General features: G+C 45.4%; 1 protein-coding gene across 1 annotated transcript in view; it reads left to right on the top strand.

The window, feature by feature from the left end:
* The window catches only part of CFP (complement factor properdin), a 418,911-nt gene that overhangs the window by 186,913 nt on the left and 209,101 nt on the right, over positions 1-22,897 (top strand). The window contains exons 4-5 of the mRNA XM_069647422.1: positions 3,951-4,121; positions 10,015-10,212. Of these exons, the coding sequence (XP_069503523.1) occupies positions 3,951-4,121; positions 10,015-10,212 (369 nt within the window). The remainder of the gene's footprint in view (positions 1-3,950; positions 4,122-10,014; positions 10,213-22,897) is intronic.

Below are 22,897 nucleotides of genomic sequence, written 5' to 3' on the forward strand. Positions count from 1 at the left end.
GGCCCTTCGTTATATGGCCTCCTATAATTGGTTGGCACGCTTGTACCCTTCTGGAACATTCAACTCTCTAGCAGCACGTATGCTGGTACCCCAGGTGCTGGTGGGTGGACTTGACCGTACCTCACCACCCAATTAGCCCATCATCTCATCACTCATGCTGTCTGCCAATAAAATTGTCTTTGAACTTGGCCTTGTAGTTGCTTCTCATCGCTGGGAATATAAGGGAGAGTGAGCATGTTATTATCAAGGTTCAGGATTGCATGCCTACATCTATTTCCATCCTGGACTCACGTGATCAGAGACTGTGAATCGGCCAATATTATAGCATTTAATTGTCTTAAATGAAGAAACTTGGCTCTCACGGTGTTCTCTTTGCAATTTAACAAGGGACGGTTTTACTTCTCACGTTTATCTGTTTTTCAAGAATAGATAACCAGTTCTTGGCTGCCCCAGCTTTTGGCACCAAGCCAAGCAGTCTTGCTTTGGTTCATCTTCGAACTTCATCTTATTCTTTGCTGCGACACACACACTGCTGTCAATCCTCCTTTCTCCACAGGTTGAGCTTACTAAAATCATAGCATTGAATGTCCAGATTTTAGACATATATATATTGGCGGCAACACCTGCAGCCTATTCACTACGTATAGCGAGCCTTATGATTACTTAGTCTACATGCGTTATGGCATCTGTACAGTTATAAAACGACTTGTATTTGCTGCAGTGCTTCTTCACACGTGCAACCTTCATTTCGCACATGATTTCTCGATTCCTTACTTCGCCATCAGATTCTATAAAATCTATGCATTCTCTTCTCTGGTCATCCTTGTCAGTGCGTTTACTCTCATCTCTTGAGATGTCACCAGCCTCTTGTTCACATCTTCACACTTCTTTAGGGCTCTCTCTCAGGAGACCGTCATCTCTTCGGGGATACATCCTGTAGAGTTTTCTCAATGGATACCTTTTCTGAAAGGCTTTTCGCAGTATAGGTACCATTACTGGCGCTGCGCATGTCGCAATTTCCAATTTCCAACATATAGGCAGAATAGGGGCGGGACTTCCTGCAGAGGCATTCGGCTGCTCCTCTACACTTTCTCTGGATTAAGAATGTTATGGACTCCTTTCGCTTTATCCACTATAGTTTCTGAGTACTGTTTCCTTTTGAGAATTCACCATTTTAATCTACCAGGGTTTTTACATAACTTCTCTACTTGTCACTGCACCACCCTAATATATTAAACTCTTCCCTTTCTGATGATCATGTTTACATTTTCTTTATGTAGGTTTTGCTTGGAAATGGTATACCTTTTTTTGGAAATGAAAAAGATTGCTAGGGGCTTGTAATCCAGCCCTTAGCAGATAGCGTTTTGCTTGATGGCGTTCCATAAACCTACTCCTTTCCATGGCAGGGCCGGTTCTCCCAGTGCCGATCAACAAATTCCTCTCTGCCCAAGTTCCGCTGACAGCGGTTTGTATTCTCTTGCCTTTTGGCATGGTTAGATCACTTCTTGTCTGTTCCCGATTCCCGGGTCCCCGCCATGGCGTGATTCTCAATAGGGCCAATTGCTTTTTCTGGATGTTGGGGTCCTCTCAGTAGCTCTCGCCCCTCACGCTCTGCTTCCTCCATGATCGTGTTGCCGCCCTCTTATTTGCCTCACGGCAACTGCGCTCAGGCTACCGACCTCCCTGGTGTCAGCATGTCTTCCACACAAACACCAAATATCCAAGGTTTGATTCTCGGGCAGTTTGCCACCACCACCCATTGTCTAGACTTATTTTCCTAAATGTATGAAAGGAATGGAGGAGAGGTAAGATTAAGTAAATCTAGCCTATTGGTCCATCCAGCCATTTAACAGACACTACCCCCTTGGCTCTGCTCCAGCTACACTGTAGATTCCACTTGCAGGCAGAGAACTTCGTGGTTAGGAGCAAGCCGGGAGATGGGTTTGATGAGGGGAGTAGGTGCGTGGGAGGGTTCTGCTTTCCCTAAGGTTCTTCTAAGTTTGGCTTTCCAAGGTCTCTTACATTTCTGGGCCATCTGATACGGTACTGTCTCAGGGCAGGAGGTCGTCCCCTGCGTATTACTGAAAAGACTACAGGGCTAAGAATACACAGGTTACTATTAGGGTAGCGTTCACACACCACCTTTTTAGGCACTGTGATATTAGAAACTTGGGGTTTTGCTCCCCCGGCACATCAATGTTAGGCCAGTGATGCCTTGTTGCCTTGCCTTGTTCTAAAAAAGCTGTGCCACTTCTTTGATGTAATATTGTAGTTTGCCTGCCATGGTGCAGGTGCTGATTTTTAACATGTCTTTAAGTACTTAAACCATTTTTGTTATTCAGCTCACCTCTCTATCTCCCTCTGTGACGTGCTGGTCAAATATTAACCCCTATTTGCCTGATTTTCATCGTTCCACTGGTCTCCCCAATATTTCCTGTTTCTCATTCTCTGCCTTCCTTCTGCCGCACCTGTCATCATTTTCTCCCTCGTTATTCAGTTTCTCTCCTGTCTTACTAATCAATCTGTCTCTTTTTGTCAGTACATCACCTGCCTTCTTTTCCCTATTTTTTGGCTGTCTGTGTCCTCTTTGCCCATTGCTCCCCTCTTCTCTCTCTATTTAATGTAATAGTCACTGCTACTCTTCTCCTGAACTCTCTGGGAGCCCTCATTAGCTGGGCCAGCCCTCAATTTGATGTCATATTCAACCAAAGAATTACCAGTTTCTCGCTAGTACTTTCAATAATATGTATCTAAGCCAATAAACGGCTTGTTTAAATCTGATCTGTTTTGACATGTATAGAGAACTTCTTTACATCTTTAAATGTTGGGAGTTAGACCTCGTCTCTGCTCTCGTATCTTCCTTTTATCTGTGTCCAGCTCTCGGACTCTCTACTCTCGTCTTTTCCCGTTTGACTGATTCTCCCCTCTATTCCCGCTTTTCGTCCCTCTGCTCTCCACTCTTCCTGCATTGCCTTCAACCCATCTCTCCAACTAACCTTCCATTGGCCTATGCCTTCACCTCTAACCTGTGCCTTGCCTTCTCTCCCACTATTGACTGTTCTCTCTGCATGTCTCTTCACTCAGCCTTTCACTTCCCTCCCGCCTGCCCCTATTCTGTTGCCCTCATTACATCTGTCAGCATCCCTTTTTTTCCTGTCTCGGGCTGCTTTTGCTGCCCCTTCTCTGTCAGCCCCTTTACACTCGGTCCTGTATCTCCCCTCCCCCTTTATGGTTGTCCTTTTACCTTATACCTGTATATTTTCCCATCGTTCATGTCTTTTCCTCAGCTCAAAATCTATCTCCCTTCCCTCTTCCTGCCTTTATCCTCTTAGATTGTCAATTCGCCCCTCTCCTCTCTGCCTACCGCTTTTCTAATCCTGCCTCCTCTTTCTCCCTGCTCTCGTCTGACTCTTTCCGTTATGCCTGCCTCTTCTCTCCGATCATAGGGTCTCAATCCTCCCCTGCTCTACCTCTTCCCTCTCCACATGTCTTATCTTTGGCTGCCTGCCTCCTGCCCGGCCCTCCCTTCTATGCCTGCTTTTCGCTCCTCCCTGCCTGCATCTCTTCTTCCTGTATGCCGCTCTTCTCTGCCTGCCTCTATTTGTCTTCCTCGCCTCTCTGTTTCTCTGTGTCTGCCTGTTCTTGTTCTAGACTTCCGGTTTCTATATTCATTGCGTTCTCTTCTCTCCATCTGCCACTCCCCTCCGTTTCCTTCCTGCCTCTCTCCAGTCTGCCTGTATTTCTCCTCTGTCTACGTCATCTCTTTGGGACTCTCTTCTCTCTGCATTCAGTTCTCCTCAAACTCTGCCACTCTAAGCCCAGACTGGCTCTTTACAAGCTGCCTGCTTCTCTTCTTTCAGGCCTTATTTTCTTTCTTCAACCCCTTCTTGCTCTCTTTACCCGCAGTTTTGTCACCGTAACTAAACTCCTTGTATTACATCGCTTCCCAGAGGATGGTGCCTGGTCAGCTTGGTCCCCCTGGTCGGCCTGCTCGGTAACTTGTGAAATCGGATCCATGGAAAGGACGCGAGAGTGTAACAACCCAAGACCAGCTTGTGGAGGAACATGTAAAGGAGAACCCAAAGAGATTGCTCAGTGTGATACTGCAATGGTCTGCCCAAGTGAGTACCCGTTTTACACTTCTCTCTATGTTGGAGCTAAAATTAGAAAGTTATTGGGTAGAGATGATGCCTTTAGCAGTGTGGCACCTCAGTGGAAGTTGGACCCAGGTCTTACAAGGGATTGACACGAGTCATTGACATGTGTCCTGCTGCCCTGTGGGGACACAGTATCCTAGAGCTCGATGGTCAACTAGCTCCTTGTACACAACACATGTATCCAAAGGCTTGATTCCTAGGATCTGATGATCGATTTCTTCCAAAGCATGTTCCACATTTGTACCAATACCCAACAATGTTCTGCATAAAGGGATGATTAGACATTTTAGCCTATACTTAGGTTGCCACTCTACCTTCAATACTTGATCCACTCCACTAACATTAACGTCCTCCTCGTTAGTGAGGTACGTTTCGCTACAGCACTCGTTATTTCCCCGATATGTACTGACTCCACATGTTTCTGGCAGCAACAAGCCTTGCTGCCAATCTCCGTTCTTGCTATGGGTCTTTCTTGTTAATCTACACTTCTTGATTTACCTCTTCAATCAGCAGGGATTTGACGGTACACAGTCATTTTACCGAAATGAAAACAGAGTGTTAAGCATTACCGAAACCCAAAATGCCAAAGAAATACTGACAGTGAGAATGGGTGGGGATGGGGTTGGGGTTAAAAGGATAGAAAAACTGGGGGGGGGGGCTTGCCCCCCAAATAAACATAGAAAACGATTCAGTATTTTTGCGTTATTTTGACTTCAGTGAAATTTACCACTTTTAACTTTGGTAAAATCACATATGACCAGTTTGAGTGTGGTCCCAAGGGTGTGGCCATATTTATACCCAGAGTCCCAAGATGGCCATCCAAATCCATTGGTTTACTGGAACACTGATTATTGTAGTGCATGAAGCTTAGATGCACCACAAGCAAAACATACAATCAGACAATAGTCGAATGAAGACACAAATCACCTCATGTTCATGTTTGCTCTATTTTGTGCATTCCAAAGTCCTTACCACAGAGCAACCCAACTGAATTTGCTTCCTTACTGTCATCCATGTGGTTGTGAACCCACCAAAGGGTTATGATGTGCTCCACTGCAGTATTTGATGGTTCCATGGAAAAAGATATTACATCATGGAAAGTCAGGAATAGCACCTCCTTTTTATCTCGATACAAGAGGCCTCCCAGTTTCTCCATTTGATGTTTGTCTCTGCGTACTTCAGCATCTTCAGATGTAGCCTGTGGTTAGATTTGACAATTTCTGATACTACTTTCACCTTCAACAAGGTATTCATTCCTTAGGTTCAAGGTGGTTTAGTTACCACCTTCCTTTCTATTCTTTGGCAGGTGCTGATTCTGACTAAATTATGGGTGAATTGCCACAGGGTCCCTGGCCCATAGATACGATCTTTATTATACCAATAATGCTTGTTTCAACAGCAACACTTCTGTTCTCAGTAAATGTTAAATTTAGTTGAATTATTGTGTCAGAATGGAATTCAGTGTGGGGTTGGAACAAATTCCTTTTAACAGCATCTCTGGTTTTATAACACATTTGAGTTAGTCTCGTAATAGGAAGACTTTAGAGCGGTCATAAGATTATATATATCACACTTTGTCTCTTGAGTCTGGTTAGAAATTGGCCTGGCTGTTAAGGTTTCAGTGCAATGGATAAAGCTTTGATCCCAAGCCATCAGTTTTGGAGCCAAACTCTGACACTTGGTTTTTAGTCCCACATTCTCTCAAGCACAACGGTTCAATAGTTCTTGGTTTGACTGCATCCATCCGAACTTTACATTTGACTCTTGAATTTTGAAAATGATGGGATTCAACAGACGTAACCTAGTGGTTCCTGGTCTTAGCTAAGACTTTGCTTCCTGGCATGACGATTCAGAAATCTCAAAATTGACTCTTGATACTGGATAACACTTGATTTACGCAGTTCTGATTTTGAATAAGACTTTGTTTCACAGCATACATCATTCAGGAATATCACAATTAGCTCTTGGAACTGAATAATAATTGGTTTCAACAATATTGTTTTTGGGTAAGACATTATTACCCAGAATGCATTATTTAGAAATATTGCAATTGATTCTTGATGTTTGATATGGGTGGCTGTCCTAGTATGCAGTCATTTCTGTTGTAAAAATGCTTAGCTTAGCATTCTGCTTCTGTTACTCCGCTTTAGAAGTTAGTGTTAGTCTCTCAATTTGCTTTTGGTTAAAGAGTGATTACTCCAGAATTACATCTCCATCATACACCAGTGTGTGTCCCATCTGTTCGATTGGACTTTGTGTACGCCAGTAACCTTCTTTGTTAATCTTAAAGTGATCAAGCCTTTTATTATATGATCTCGTAGAATGCCCTTTGATTTTTCACCACCTTTCCCAGCATTCATTTTACTATCTGATTTCTGCTATACTCAAATTCCACTTTTTTTGTTTGCTTGCGACTTCGCTTGTCCGACTAGTACCATTGGTAACTGCTCCTGCCCTGTCTCTTCTGCATGGTCTCGCTCATTTGCTTTCTGATTACCCTACTCAGCGGCCCCTCTCACAGCTCTTCACCTCAATTCCCCCATACTCTGTTGTTCTCTCAGTGGTGACCGCCTTCTCACCTCTTGCTCAGCTTCAGGGAAAAAAGACTGTATCCAAGCTACTCTGATCCACTGTGCCAGGATCAGACACCCTTTCCTTTCCCCTTCCACGCTGCCTCTGGCATTTGCCATTGGGGAACTCCACTGCCGTTCACAGGCTCTGCAGTCTGGCCAGTAACCTTCTTTCTCTCCAGCCTCTTCGCTGCGGCAGCTTCTGGCAGCATCAGTAGATGCCACCACAGTCTCTGCCGCTTTTGGTCTCTTCCAAGTTGTCTAGACGGCTTTCCTCTTCTTCCAGGCCAATTTGCTTCAGGGTGATTCTGCTAAAGCTCTCCTCTCCAGTCACTCCTCCGCTTCCCAATGTCTCCAAAAGGACCATCTTCAGTACTATCGCTCGCATGGGCAAGGCAACACACACAGGGCTGTCGAAAATGCATGAGGTTTGCTTTATCATGGTGGAAGAGCTGTGGTGCCCTTTGGTGTTAGGCAATTGACCTATTGATCTAGCTCGCGAGGGCTGCATAGGGATTCCAATGACTAAACAGCTAATTAAGGCCAATTGTTGGTGGTCCGGTTTCAACAGGGGTGTGGAATGACAATTGAGAGAATGTGTTAAATGTCAAAAAGCTGTTCTGTAAACCCAACCAAGCAGGGCATATAACCTTGCCACGGGGGACATGGTAAGAGGGGTCTAGGGCAAGTGTGTTTGGGGCATTCGCCCAAGAAGATCAGCCTGTGCAGAACTGACATTTTTCAAAGTTTGTAGAATAGTCTGAGAGGCAACACCTGAAGTGGTGATCGAATTCCTTATGGCCATATTTGTCCATCATGATACTTGTGGGATAATCTTCCCTGCCAATGGATCGCAGTTCACCAGGAGTTTTGGGCCAAGTGTGGAATGGTGCATACAAGCATTTCATTTTGCATGTTGGTGATGGCTGATTGGTCAACTGTGAAGCCTTTGCGAATGGCTAACTTGTGCAGTGAGTGAGACTTACATCTTTGCCCAGGTTGTAGCAATGCTTTTCCCATCACACGACACCACAGGCGACATTCCCTCGTTGAGAGACAGGAAAGTGATCACTAAAGTGTGGCCAGCCTGGCTTTCACGGGAAGACCGAGTGGAAATTGACCATCCGCTTCTGTGTGCTGGGCTGTAACATAAGCAGTGCACGTCGGTTGTGTATGCAGATGGGGGTCAGGGATGACTGCGGTGAAGGTGTGTGATACGGTGAAGATGAGCAAGCCAACTTAGTGAAAGGTCTACTGTTGTACACCAACCCTGCTAAGGTGGTGAGGACTGGTGATTACATGGTAGAGACTGATGAGGGGAAGGTATGGAATAAGAACACTGTTGTGAAAGTTGTTCAGAAGTGAGGAGATTGGTGGTGTGTGGCAGCCTCTTTGCATTCACCAACCAAAGCAAGCAAATGTGTGACCTTCTCCATATTATGAGCTCTGCATATAGTTGTGTCCATGGAATGTGTGCGTGGTGCCGCAGAATGTTAGAACACCGCCCTTCTGGGGGCACTGCCCAAGGGACCCATGCCAGTTGCTGCCTGCCCTTCCATGGGCCTGCTGGTATTGTGCTCGTGTAAAGTTAGGTGGGACTCTGTCAAGTGACGGTCAGACCGACCTCGTAACAGATGCAAAGTTGTATCTACGAATTCTTGGAATAATGATTGGTGCAGATTGGACGAAGATGATGATTTTTGCAGGTGATGGTCTGTTTGCCTTTTTAGACCCAGGAAAAGAATCCTTTGCAATTCTTCAACACAGATATAATTCTGCGGTCATTGTAGGGTTACAAATGAACTGGTATTTGATAGAGCTGGTCCCTCGGGATGAAAGGACACCATCCTAGTTCTCCCACCAGAGACTGATTTCTCCCCATCTGAAATACCTGCGTATAACTCCATCAAGGATGTTTGCCACAACTGGATAAGCTTGATCAAGTTCTGGGCATGCATCGATACAGAGATACTTGACTAGCTGCAGTAAACTTCCCATTTCGTTTGAGAAAGACGTCACCAACCACGTGAAGTATTCACCCTGATCGATATCCCTCATGGCCCATCACTTCTTGATCGGATAGGGAGCTGGACGAGGAACTTCTTTCGGGAGGGCCGAACACCAAGCCTTGGTCTGGAAACCCTGCAGTGGGACCATACATAGGCAGACTTGCACAGCCCACATGGCATGTGAGCCACTAGATTGGCGTTTCTTGCGAGGTTGCAGATTCGCTGGGGGCAATGTCTAGAGGGCGCTTAATGCAAGACTTTTCTTCTAACCAAGTTTAATACATTAGCCCGGGTGAGAGACAGATTAGGGTATTCAAACCAGGTCATGTGCCATTCCAGAAACATTTGGTCCACAACAAGATCGAGGACCAGTCTTGTGATTCCATTCTAGCACCAGCTGGATGATCGAAAACTCTAAAATAGATGGTCCAATCATTGTGTGGCGTAGCTGGGATTGCCAAGGGTTGAGCTATACTGCTTAGCATTGATAGGAAGTGCCACGTTTGAACTTGGAGCATCTCTGGGTGACATTTGGTTAGGCCAAATCAGGGCTCAGTCAATAAATACAGTTCCAGAAATGCTTGCCATCAGCAATGGGGGTGGGGCGGACGACATCTAACAGTGAACATCCCACTTACTGTGGCACACCTTTGTTTGTTCAAATACTGTGCTTACTAGTGCAAACATGTTCTCATCTCTCGCGCTCCTGTGTTTTGATTTTCAAAATAATAAATTGCACTTTTAATCTTGCTACAATATGCCAACCTTTCTAGCAAAAAGGGCAACGCTATGTTCTTATTCTGGAAACCACCTGAAGAATTTCTATAGCGGACGGCGTGTTTCTTTTGTTTTTTTTGTGGGCATGCAACTTGTATTCACATCGTGCATAACAACAAGATACATGGCTGCATCACATAAGGACGAAGAGCAGGTGATGTTATCATATTAAAGACATCTTGATCTGGCCCATGTCAAGTTTGAGATGCTCAATCAGTCACAGTGGAACAGTAAAACATGTACATGAATAAAGAATGATATGAGCAGACGGGTGCCATGCCCACTTTGCTCCTGCAGGTGGGAACCTCTGCCCAGCACCGCCAAGCTTCTGCAATGAGCAGTAGAGTAATGGCCTGTGTTGGGCCTCTGATGCTGGCAGCTAGCACTGGGCAGTCCACTACCACCCGTTCTGTAATAGAGCTTGAGTCATGAGTGTCAAAGGCCACAAGAGGGTGCACTGATATCTGGGCAAGAAGGTGACTTTGTCTTTTGCCATTTTAGCTCATGGTGGTTGGAACAGTTGGGGACAATGGAGTGAGTGCTCTCAAAGCTGCATCCACGAAGGCTCCGGTATCTTCCCAACACAAGTTCGACGCCGGCAGTGCAACAACCCGGAACCTTCCTCTGATCCCCCTGGAACGTTCTGCGCCGGGCCACAGCAGGAGCCCAGAGACTGCAGCACTCTTCCCTTTTGCCCAGGTAAGAAAGCTCCTTTGTGTGTTAGACATGGGCACGCGGGAGGTTCCTGCTAACCAGTGGTACGGGAGCTGTACTTGAAAAGTGAGAGACCAGTGCTGGCCCACTGTGGTGTTCCACATGATGCAACGCGCACACACACGCAGCTTCCTGCTTCGGCTTTCTTCTTTTTCTTCTTTTCAGCAAGTGGGTTAGTAGTTGGCACTAGCCTGGACAGGTCTCTCATTCCCCTCGAGCTTTGCACACTTTGTTGTTCTCCTGGCATGCACAGGGTTGGGCTGCGACGCAGGAAGAGGCCTGGGGCGCACTCTGGAAAATTCTGCACGAACGTATGATTTTAGAGACCATGTAGGAGGAAACACCCCAGCCTCGTATGCTGTTATCCATTTTCACCGCCCCCCCCACTTCCCAGCTGGTTGGAAAAACTGTTCCTGAGGATGGCCATACTGGAAAGTGGCCTTTTTGAAAAAAGATGCTGTAGCTTTAAGAATGGGACTGAATGTCCCTTTACACACAAAATACATTATCAATGTCACTAATGATCAACTGCACTGTCCAGTCAAAGTTTCGAAACAATAGTTTCGAATGACAAAAGTTCTGACACAAAAGTGTCGAAAAAAAGTTTCGAATGTATTTTTTTAAAAAAATATTAAAGGGTTTATTTTGATTTCGTATAGTAAAATAAGTGTTTAAAAAAAAAAAACAGGGGTTTGGGGGGACCCCCCCATTAAAAAAAGAGATTCGAAACTTTTTTTTTCCACTTTTGTGTCAGAACTTTTGTCATTCGAAACTTTGACTGTCGAAACAGTCACTATGAACTGTCAACTGCTAGTTTCCTTTTACTTCACCAAAACAATTGGTTCTTTTTTACACTCTTCTATGTAGATTTGGGTCATGTTTATCTTTGTGTTTTTTGCCATTTTTGTAAACTTTTCATTAACAAACCTTTATGAAACAGATACATAGATGTGGTGATCAAATGCTTACATCTATATCACTAATAATTAATATCTGCGCCAAGTGAATTAAAATTATAAATCACACCTAGACTTCATTCATTACTTCTAGATTAGGAGATTTATTCTACATTTATTCTTGACATTTACCTTGTATACATTCACGGGTTTCTCGCAATGAAAACATGTACATTGTATATTTGTGCGTCTACTTTTCTTCTCCCCTCTAGCACTAGAGTGCTTGTGTCTCTTGTGCTGGGATTTGAGCCAGGCATCACATGCTTGCCACACACATCAGGGGGTGTGCAAGGAGCCTGGACGCAAGGTGCAATGAACTTAACAGATTCACCCACCTACGATTATTGATCCACTCTCTTGAATGTTCTCCGTCTTGAGGCTGGGAGCACTAGCTACAATAATCAATGGTATTAGCATAATTGACCTAAAAACATTTGATCACATTTTTTTAGTCAAATTTAAATATATATATAATATATAGGGGTGGGTAAGGGTATAGATTAGGTTGAGGGGAAGTAGGGCGGGGGTTGCTGGGGGTTCCCCCCGAATTTTAGATCGAAAAAAGGGTCAAATAAATTTGATCAAATGTTTTAGGTGAAATAGACCCAAACCTAATAAATATAGTAATTTAGCATCAAACAGCTGTGATTTTGCAAGACTGTCTTCAGATGACTTTTTAGGGGTAGTCAAGGAGGCTCTGTGGCCAGACTACCCGTTCATCCACTCTGCCCAAACACAACCAATAACATGCGCACCCACAGAAATAATTAGACTCGTAGGTAAGGACGACACTATGACTTATGACTTGGCTGGGGTTTAAAATAAGCGGTCGCCAGCATTTCATTATTACAGACAGAGGGTAAATTAATATGAATAGGCAAAGCCTCCCTCCTTAGAGTTCGCCTTTTAACACCTTCTGCCAATATCACGGCCGCCTAAGGTGTTGTACCCCGGGGGTTTGCACATTCCCGCTCCTTCTGGGGCACATCCCTGTGTTTTCGCGGGTTCAGCATTCTCCCCTCTAGCCTACCTCAGGTTCAGTTGGATCCTTATAAGTAGGTTCAGAATGCTCAAGTGGCCTGTCATGTGACACCATAAAAGTCTAACAACCTATATCGGATCTGTGCGGCTCAACGGGTCTAGCTTGGTCGGTGGCACAATAAGAGTTGGCAGACGCTGGATAATTGCCTTGTTTGATGTGCTGGTTTGTTGGCTCACTATGTCTACCCTGGTAGATCACAAAATAAATGTGTACCGACCTAGGAGAAGTTGGTGTCACTAGGTGCCTCCACTTGTACGACACCAACGCCAAGCCATTAACCCTCTGTATCTGGGTGGCACACCCGTCAACTGCCCAGCCAATCGCTACACTCCCTTGCAGCAAAGTACTAACCAAAGAGTACACCCAAAAGCTGCATACCTCAGTCATACCTCTCAAAGAGCTATCTCACTCCCTGCCTAACGCCACAAGGTGGCTATCTTATTGACACATTCCGACCACAAAAGAAACCTGCGGGACGGGATGGATCTTGTGCTTTAGCCCATTTGCAGGCCCTTTTTGCTTGTTTTCATCTCATATTACCAGAGCATCCTTTCCAAACATTCCTTGCCGGGTGCTCGAACCCCTCATCCTGGGGGTAAAGTAGGTGAAGGCGGAGTTCCCCCGGGTCCCCATTCTGGCAATCAGTTTTGACAAGGCAACATCAATTGGCCACTGGTGGTGGTTTGGCAAGGGGGCAAATGCAGCGCTTGTGGCAGCTAGAGTGCCAACGCCTTACCTTCTCCATTGTTGCCTTTAGCCTCGAATGCTGCCTCTCTCCTGAGGGAATATGCTCCACATCTGGCTGGATCCAACCCCATCTGACGCAGCTCCTTTATCAGTATTTAGATGAACTGATAGACAGCGGCGACCCATCAGTGTTTACCAGTAGGTCTCCCATGCCCGGCAGTCGCACCTACAAATAATCTCTTGTCACTGACACCGGACAAGTGACACTTTCCAGGAGGGCGTTCAAGGAGACCTATTGTCATTTCCTGTTCTGGTCGGTTTTTCACATTTAAAACCTTTCTCTCCTCCACTAGCTGACAACCCTCCTATTGAGCCACGCACCAATCAACTAGTCTCCTGGGCACCGCCAGATCTCTAACGATAGCATCCCTGACAAATGACAAAAAAGGAGCCTGGAAATAATTCCACCACCAAGCCCATCCCTGCCCACTTCTTGAAAGATGTGCAACAATCCCTCTAGAATAGAAAAACCTATGCCACTCTCTTATTCTTCTCCTCCCCAATAACCCATTGTCTTCTGGACCAGGAAACCATTGGGAAGGCCCTCCCTCCCCCCCCGGCCTTTGCTAGCCAAGATATTTCTGCCACCTCTACCACTGCCTAGAACCTTTATCCTCCCTGATCCTAAGCCACAAAATAAAACCCTTTACTGTTTCTTCTTCTAGCCAACACGTAATGCCAACACACTCCCCATCGTACGAGCACCTACAGTCCCAAACAGCATCCTCACCCTGGCCATTGTTACTTTGGACATTGCATTCACTGCCAGGGCATTCAGATGCAGGCCCGACATTCCCAAGGTCTACTGGAAAACTCTCGTATTCTCTTCTGACTCTGGTGCCAGTTAACAAAATCTCTCCCGCTGAAAACTAAATAAAGCCTGGCGATATCACTTGGGCTCCCCTCAACAAATCTTGCAATTAACTTGATGTTCTTATACAAACAGAGTAAAACCAGTGCCTTCAATAGTAACAATATATATATGATGACGGTATAGCTGATGATGGCTATACCGGACAGCTACCAGATCCTTAGGGTAGATAGACCAAATACTAAAGGAGGTGGCCTAGCCATTATTTATAAAACCTCCTTGCCAATTAGGCTTGTCACCTCACCCCTGTGCTCCTCCTGTTATCTCACAACCGCACGTTGACCATCCATTTGATTTACAGGCCACCGGGACCATTGGGGACCTTCGAAGATGACCTTACCAACCTTATAACGAACAACTCTCAAAACCACGCCCAAACATTGCTGCTGGGCGATTTCAATATTGGATTTAAGGACCCTTGTAACAAATATGCTGACTCTATCGCAGCCCAACTCAATGACCACGGGCTTAACCAAAAAGTCCTCGCCCCGACTCATACCAAAGGCAGAACCCTCGACTGGGTATCAGACCTCAACTGCAAAATTGCTATCACCGACATTGTCCCACAACCTTGGACGGACCACTATTTAATAAACTTTACCGCCACACTTGACCTCCTGAGCCCCAAAATTATCAACATGGCACCCACCGTTTCTACCAGAAGCAAGAAAGACATTACTGCAGAAAAACGAATCCCTCTCCTCCTCCCAACCATTAACAGCCTTGACAGTAACACTGACCCTGACACTCTAGTGGACACCTTTAACAAAGCCATGGCCTCTGCATTGGACACCATTACACCAATCAAATTGCACAAAGGTAAGCAGGATGCCCACTTGAATGCCTGGTTCACACCCCAACTCAAGGACCTAAGAAAACAAAAAAGAAAGCTTCAAGCCATCTGGCGCAACTCTCCCACCGAAAACAATAAAGCTAAACTAACCCAATTATCCAAACACTATAAGAAAGAAATCACTAATACAAAAAAAAACTCTAACGACAGAATTGCCAAAGCTAAATCAAATACTAAGGAACTCTTCTCCATCCTGCGGGAAATGTGAATCCCCCTTACAACCTATAGACACCACTCCCAAGGACAAGATATGGTGTACTAACCTACAAACCGCTCTATCCAACAAAATCACTACCCTCCAACACAAAATAGCACAAAAAAAGGACTCTCTGCCCCCTCCTGATCATAAACCACCACCCCCTTCGAATGTAACACTATCCCTCCCTTCAGCTTCAAAACCATATCTAGTGTCGACACTGAAAAAGTGATTCTCTCCCTGCAACCATCTAACTGTAAGGGAGACAGCTGCCCAGCCCAAATAATAAAGGACGCAGTTAGGGATCTAGCCCCTTTCATCTCAAAGCTTATAAACTCCTCTTCAAATCTAACACAGTACCAACTAACCTGAAAGAATCCTGGGTCCTCCCCTTACTTAAAAAACAAACCCCTGACCCATCCATCCCCACTAACTACAGACCCATCACGACAGTGCCTTTCCTTCTCAGAATTATTGACTGAGTGGCATACTTACAAATCCAGGACTACCTGGAAGCTAACCACCTGCTAGTCACCCGACAATCAGGCTTCCATCCCCTCCATGGTACCGAAACAGCCTTGCTAGACCTCAAGACGAAAATTGAGGAACTGAAGGATAGCGGAAAAATGGCCATGCTTCTCCTACTGGACCTGTCGGCCGTCTTCGATCTGGTAGATCACGCAGTCCTATGCAACCACCTCAAGATCGCTGCCAACTTCACAGGGGAAGCCATAGCATGGGTCCAATCCTTTCTAGCCAACTGGACTATGAGAGTCTTCTCAACATCAACCTGTGCTGATCCGATCCAAATAACATGCAGAGTCCCACAGGGCTCTTGCGTCTCACCCACCATGTATAACCTCTTCACCAAGCCATTGTTTGACATGTTGGACAGGCTGGGCATCACCTACACAAATTATGCAGATGATACCCAGATCCTCATGCCCCTTTCGGGCAACTATGATACAGACCTGGCCTTGGTGAACAAGATATACATCCTCATTCAGGCACGGATGGCGACCCACGGCCTCTGTCTGAACGACGACAAAACTGAGATACTGCTCCTCGGATCTGCTCCCAACCTAAACAAACTACAATCTAACTACACATCCTTCAATATTGATAAGAATACCATCACAGTTTTGCCTGTAGTAAAAACCCTAGGTTTCTATTTAGATTTTGCCCTCACCCTCAAAAAGCAAGTTAGCTCCCTTGCTTCCTCAACAGCCTACACTTGCAAGCTACTCCGCGCTGCCAGACCTTTCCTCTCTAGCGCCAGCTGTACTACCCTGGCCAATGCATTAATCATGTCCAGTCTAGATTATTGCAACGCCCTGTACTCCGGAGCCAACAAATACGTCTCGGACAAACTACAACGATTGCAAAATAATGCCCTAAGAGCAACACTGAATGTCCCAACCAGAGACCACATCTCTAAATGTAGGAAAGAAACCCACTGGCTAAAAATAAAAGACAGAATTTTCCTCAAAACTATCTCCATAACCTCCAAATGCCTAAACAACTTGGCTCCCTCATACCTAGCGGATAACATTTTGAGAACTACAAGTCGACCTACTAGGTCCGCCAATTCATTCATGCTTGAAACCCCACAATTCAAGCGATCCATGGCTGGAGGAACTATCTTCCCAGTCAGAGCTGCGCAATATTGGAATACATTCCCTATTGACCTCAGACGTCCACTACCTTACACTAGCTTCAGACACAATGCTGTCAACTGGCTTCGCACTAATAACCTATAACCCCTTGTCACCACACTAGCCCCTCTGGACTCGTCTAGCCCGGCCTCTAACTTGCACCTTTATCAGCGAGATCTGGTACCTCACACTGTATTATATGATCTGCGCTCACCTGTAAATATTGTATATTCTGTATAAACGTATTGTAAATAAGCGCTCCTGAGATGTACCTAATCAGGTTCACCCTTCTGTAACATACACTGTACTCTACTGCATTTATTACTGTACTTTATTTACATGTATGTACTTGCCTTCAACTGGCATTGTAACCAAGCCTCGAGAATTCTTTTAACGCTGCGCCCGTCTACCTGAGGGTTTGGTTGCGCATTATCAAATTTTATAAACAAAAACATAATCCGGCACCTCACTGATGGTTCATCACCTGTACGAGAGATTGTCACACCAAAAAAAAAACAGGAATGTCCTTGTTGGGCAACTGATGACCACTACCAATATGTGGAAATACCTGAGGAAGTTAATGTTATTAGTCAACTCTCCATACCTCCAGTTCTCAAGCCATTCCATGGCACATCAGATCTTCCCGAAAATGGCGGCAAAGCCAATGCACCCTGACGCATAAATGAACACTTGCAGTTGTGTGTCCCCTTCCACAGGAAGACCCTCTTGTACTTAACCAAGAACTCATCCCAGACTTTCGGATCATCCTAAACACATTTCTTTAACCTGGTGAAGTAATGCTTGTGTTTTATCCCAAATGTGGCCTTGGCCAACTGGCGCAAGCATGGCTTACGGTCCCAGCGGCATTACCCTAATAGTCAAAATTCAGCTTCCTATGATGAACTGCAAATGTCTTAACCTTTGTTTCGTGCTCTTCAGGCAAACTTTCACTGCCCCTCTGAATTCAGCTACTATGGCTGTCGGTAGTTGTGATTTCTAAGTCATGGTGTCCAGCTCAATTCCCTGGAAGGAAATGTGGGGAGGTGGCAGTGGCGTATCTCAAAATGTAAAGGCCCCTCTGCGAGCCATGCTGAGGGGGACACCTGCCCCAGCTCAGCAACAAATCACGGGTCGTGCTACAGTCCTGGCTGGCCTAGATTACCACGCTTGCACAATATGCTCTAACGTGCTACTGCAGGGTTATGACACACACCGCACCAAGAGCAAGATATACATGTGTTTTAATGCATTGTACAATACACTTTCTGAGAAAAATTGGCTAAAAAGCCAGAGCGTTTGCATTTGTTTTGTAGGGTAACACCATTCCAGAAATCCAATACATGCAAGTCACCAACAGTGCACAGGAACATTAAGGCTTTAATGTAATGCTTTGTTATTAAAAATGCCATGCCACAATGAAAACATGTCCAACTGTCTGCAAAATGTAGCCCAGTCTAGACCCATAATACCATATTACAGTAAAGCATGCCAGGCCACATTTAGACATACCTAGACTGGTTGCACCAAAATGCCAGTCAAAGCAATAACACTTATCATGGTTATTTTATCTTAGATGCCCAGGAAAATATACAATGCCACAGTAAGAAACAGCTAAACTGGCAGCACCCAAATGCCAGTCTAGCCAGGCAATTACACTTAGCAGGACTGCTTTATCAGAGATGGCCAGTTAAAAAAAAAGTCAAGCCAAACTAAGAAATCACTAGACTGACTGCACCAAAATGCCTCTCTAGCCACTAATACCACATATCATGCCTGCTTAGCCTGGACATGTACAACCATTATGATTTATCACACAATCCCCACCCCACACACATCACCTTTCCCTCCCAGCCCCCAAAATCGGCCCCTCAGCACAGAATTACCCCCACCTCCCTCTCACTTGTCCCAGTGTTTGTGTATGAGACAGCTTGCCTCATAGTTAAGTACTGGGACGAGGAAGTGGGACTAGGAGTAATGAAGATTGTGGGCAACTAAGCCAGGTACTACCTCCATGTCCCACTAACTCATCCCAGTGTTTGTGTATGAGTGAAAGTGCCTCACACACAAGTACTGGTACGAGAAAGAATAGGGCTACGAGTAATGAAGTTTACAAATATTTAAACAAGGCATTAAACACAAGCATTGGTGCAACACCAGTAAGCTGACTGACCTTCAGCCATCTTCCCCCACCCCCTGAAATTTTGGGCTAAGTTGACTCAACCTCGCAGACATAAAGAGCCATTGCCCAATAGAAAAGGGCACAGATGTTAAACAGCACCTGGGTTTCGCTGTTAACAAAGGCCCCACAATTACTAACGTTAAGCATTTCAGTGTTAGTACCTGCATTCAAATACACCATCTTTAGGCAATTGACATTGTAATGTGGGTTTAGTACTTACATGGCAGGGGTTTGATTGGAAGGGTGGAGATAGGAAGGGAGACTGGTCATTCTCACAGCAGTCCTTTAGTGGGTGCTTTCAGACTTGAAGGATAGAGTCAACTGCTTGTAACATTGAAGCTGCACTAGAATTGTCTCATTAGAATGCGTAAAGAAGTTAGATGCCCCCACAGAAATAAGTGCACCCTCCCCACAGCCTGTGAAGTAAGCGCCTCTCCCAACATTTGAAGGGGTAGTCCCCTCTAACCTCCCCCAGGAATTTAAGTTTTGTTGCGCCCCTGGAAAAAAAAGAAAAAAAAAACACACACACATCCCTCCCCCATATAGTCATCATACATGCAGCCACTCGTACATTTAAGTGTGCACCCTTTCACCACACTCACACAGGCACACCCAGGCAGCAACCCATATATAATGCACTCACTCACTCATCCAACTGGGACCTACGAAGAAGATGCGACAGCATTAACCAAAATCTACACAGCCATCCAAACCTGGATGGCGGCCAACGGCCTCTGCCTAAACGGGGACAAAACCGAAATCCTCATAGTAGGGACCAATGAAATTCTCAACAAACTCCCCCCCCAATACAAATCCTTCAACATCGACAACTCCACCATCTCAGTCTCCAAGACTGTTAAAACCTTAGGCGTTCACCTAGATGCCTCACTATCTATGTCTCGCCAGGTCAACGCCATAGCCTCTTCCTCGGCACTTACCACCAAGATGATAAATGCTGTCAAGCCTTTTCTCTCCGCCAAAAACTGCCTGTCCATCGCCAGAGCCACTATAGGTACAAAACTAGACTACTGTAATGCCCTGTTCCTAGGCACCTCCGCCCACAACCTAAAAAAACTCCAAATCACGCAAAACAATGCGCTCCGGGCAGCACTGTCCATTCCAAAAAGAGAACACATCTCGCAAGCAAGGAAAGATGCCCACTGGCTACCCGTGAAGGAACGCATACTTTTCAAAGCCATGACCATCACACATAGATGCCTATCCCTGGATGCCCCACCCTATCTCGCAGAAAGAATCACACCGAAAGCCTCCATCAGACCCACCAGAGCTCACCGCACCAACATGATTGATGTCCCCACGTTTCAAAGATCCAGGGCGGGAGGAACCAGCTTCCAACACCTCGCACCTAAAAACTGGAACTCCTTACCTACCTCACTAAGGAACGAAAAATCATACCATACCTTCCGTAAAAACCTCAAAACCCTCCTATTCCGCTAAAGTCTTCCACATGCACTCTCATGCTTGCATTGTAACCACAGCATAGCATAACCTCTAAGCTCAATGTTTATTACCAATGTGAAATGTACTCGGTAACTCGGTTTACATCTGTAAACACATTCCTATGCTTGTGTTCATGACTAAGTCTGCTGTAACAGCGCCACGATGCCCCAGGGCAGTTCTGTGCGCTTTATAAATGCAAATAAATAAATAAAATAAATCCATGCACATTACATTATATGCATGCACACACATTTAAAGAAAATACATTTTCCTACCTTTTAATCCGTTGGTCCACGGAACGACACCTTCAGCTCTTTGCAGCAGCCAGGAACGCTTGATCCCGTCATCTGCAGAGGATCTGGAGGCCTCAATGTCATGTGGGAGGACAGCCCTATTAGTGAGTGACTTCAAAAAGAAACGATTCATTTTTTAGGGAGCCCCCTACCAGGATATGTACTGGCGGTGCGCCCTGCAATGCAGGAGATGTGGGAGCCCCCGCTACGCCAGTGGTAGGAGGTCGTTCACACTTGTTCTGCACCAACAGGACCCCCAGCCGCCTCAGCCTAGTTTTCAAAATGGATGTACGTGATTATTTTGAATACAAAGGCCCTCATTACAAGTCAGGCGGTGGACCATGGTGCTTTTAGCACCATGGTCCATGCCGGATTCCGCCATGGTGGATGGCGGAATTACCGCCCCATTCCAAGTTGAGTGAGCGGTAATTCCCCATTCACCATTTGCCCTTCCCCATTCCAATTTTTGCCCCATAGGGCATAATGGGGATGGGGAAGGCGCTAATTACGTAATTAGCACCAAGGTCGCTTAGCGCCTTGGACTTTAACGCCTGCAAAAAGCAGGCGTTAAAGTGTGAATCAGGCGTTAAGGGTTTAACGGCGCCGACAACCCCTTAACGCCTGACTTGTAATGAGCGCCAAACACTTCGAAGACGCAAATGTCAAATTCTAAATGTTTGTATTCGAAATAAGCACTCCACAGCCAAATGGCCTTCATAGACCCTGCTTCCCGACCCCCTTACTTGCATTTTGTTGGCACGCTCTGCTGTGTGCCACTGAGTCCCTGCAGCGCCAGTTTCCTTCACTTCCGTGGATGGGAACCTGCGCTGCAGGGTCCTTTTTCTGTTGTTGTTGAAAATGTTGTTTCGGATGCAGGGGACACCCCGACTCCATTATAGGTAACAAGGGTGCGGGGGACACCCCGCAACCCCCACTTCCCTTGTTCGCTATAATGAAAACCGAATGGTTGAAATGTTGGTCATTTTTGCCTGTACGTAATTTTGGTACAGCCGAAATCCTATGGTTTCAACCATTCGGATTTTTTAAATATTTTCAGGTAGTCCCTTCAAAACTCTACAGGAGCTTGGAGTGTGTGTCCTTACCCTCACACACTACAAACGGGAAGTTATCCATGTAACATAAGCCCCCGTGAGTTTTACTCTCCCATGCACAGCACCCTTGACGAAAGGTACTGAAGCGCCCAAACACAGTTAATTCAATTGCGCACCCCACTGCTATGAAAGGGGGTACCACAAGTGTAACACTTTGAGCAGTGACCCTAAATAAGAAAGAATAGGAATAACAAATAATTTGTCTTTCTGGAATTCTATACAATAATGGCTAGACTAATTAAAGGTTTATTTCACGCACACTTCAGGGTGTGAGTCACTGATTTAGGGCCTCATCACGAGTTGGGCGGTAACACCGGCGCTATTACCCCCAGCGCTATTAGCCCTACCTCCAAACCCCCCGGCGCTATTAGCGCCGGATCACGTGTTTGGCGGAACGGTTAGTGCCCATTCCCCATTGGGCCCATTCGGGAATTCCTCATTCTCCATTGGGCCCAATGGAGAAAATTTGCGCTATTACCGCCGGCAGAATTCCCGCCGGCGGTAATAGCACCGAAAATTGGCAAATTTGCTGCGGATTTCCCCCAGCTCAGAGCTACCGCCGCACTTAAGTTACCGCCAGACTCGTGATGAGGCTCTTAGTATGTTCTTCAACACCTCAAATTTACAATGCAGACAAAAACTTCCAAAAAGCATTTGCATCCATTTCAGACCATGTATTTTTTCTGCCATTGTCTGTTACGATCATCATAAGACATTCCATCTCGGTGTCCTCAGTCACTTGACAAAATCCTTGGGCCTAATAGTTTGTGTACAGTGTATAAATGTTTGACCATAGCACATCAAGTGGCCCTTGATTTCATTGTAATATGAACAAAAATGGTACCAGGAGAACAAGAGAGACTGAAGAAGGTGGGCAGACAAATATGAAGCTCAAATCGGTATATTCATTTTATTAAGATTTGTCTAAAAAAACACATAGACGCATATTGATTTAATTAATTCTAAAAAGCATTTAACTAATCATACATTCATACATTCACTCTCTAATGCAATATTTAAATAATATATTGACATGCTAAGAAATTACAAAAGCTGATCATTTCATTAAACCACTTCTTTTCCATTGTGCTGTAAATCATTCACAATGTTATTAATCACAGTTCATTCCCAATATAATATCGACTATTGGTGCCTAAGACTATTGGTGCCTAACAATATCAATCTTCTTTACAATAAAAGGCTTCCCAGTTGGTTAATAGTTTCGACTCGACAAGTTATGTGTGTCTTCATCAGGATTGGATGAACAATAGCAACGTTCTGCGAACCTCATTAGGTTCGCCTAAT

This window comes from Ambystoma mexicanum, chromosome 2q (genome assembly GCF_040938575.1).
Source record: "Ambystoma mexicanum isolate Mex_15411 chromosome 2q, UKY_AmexF1_1, whole genome shotgun sequence".
In the NCBI taxonomy this organism is placed as follows: Eukaryota; Metazoa; Chordata; class Amphibia; order Caudata; family Ambystomatidae; genus Ambystoma; species Ambystoma mexicanum.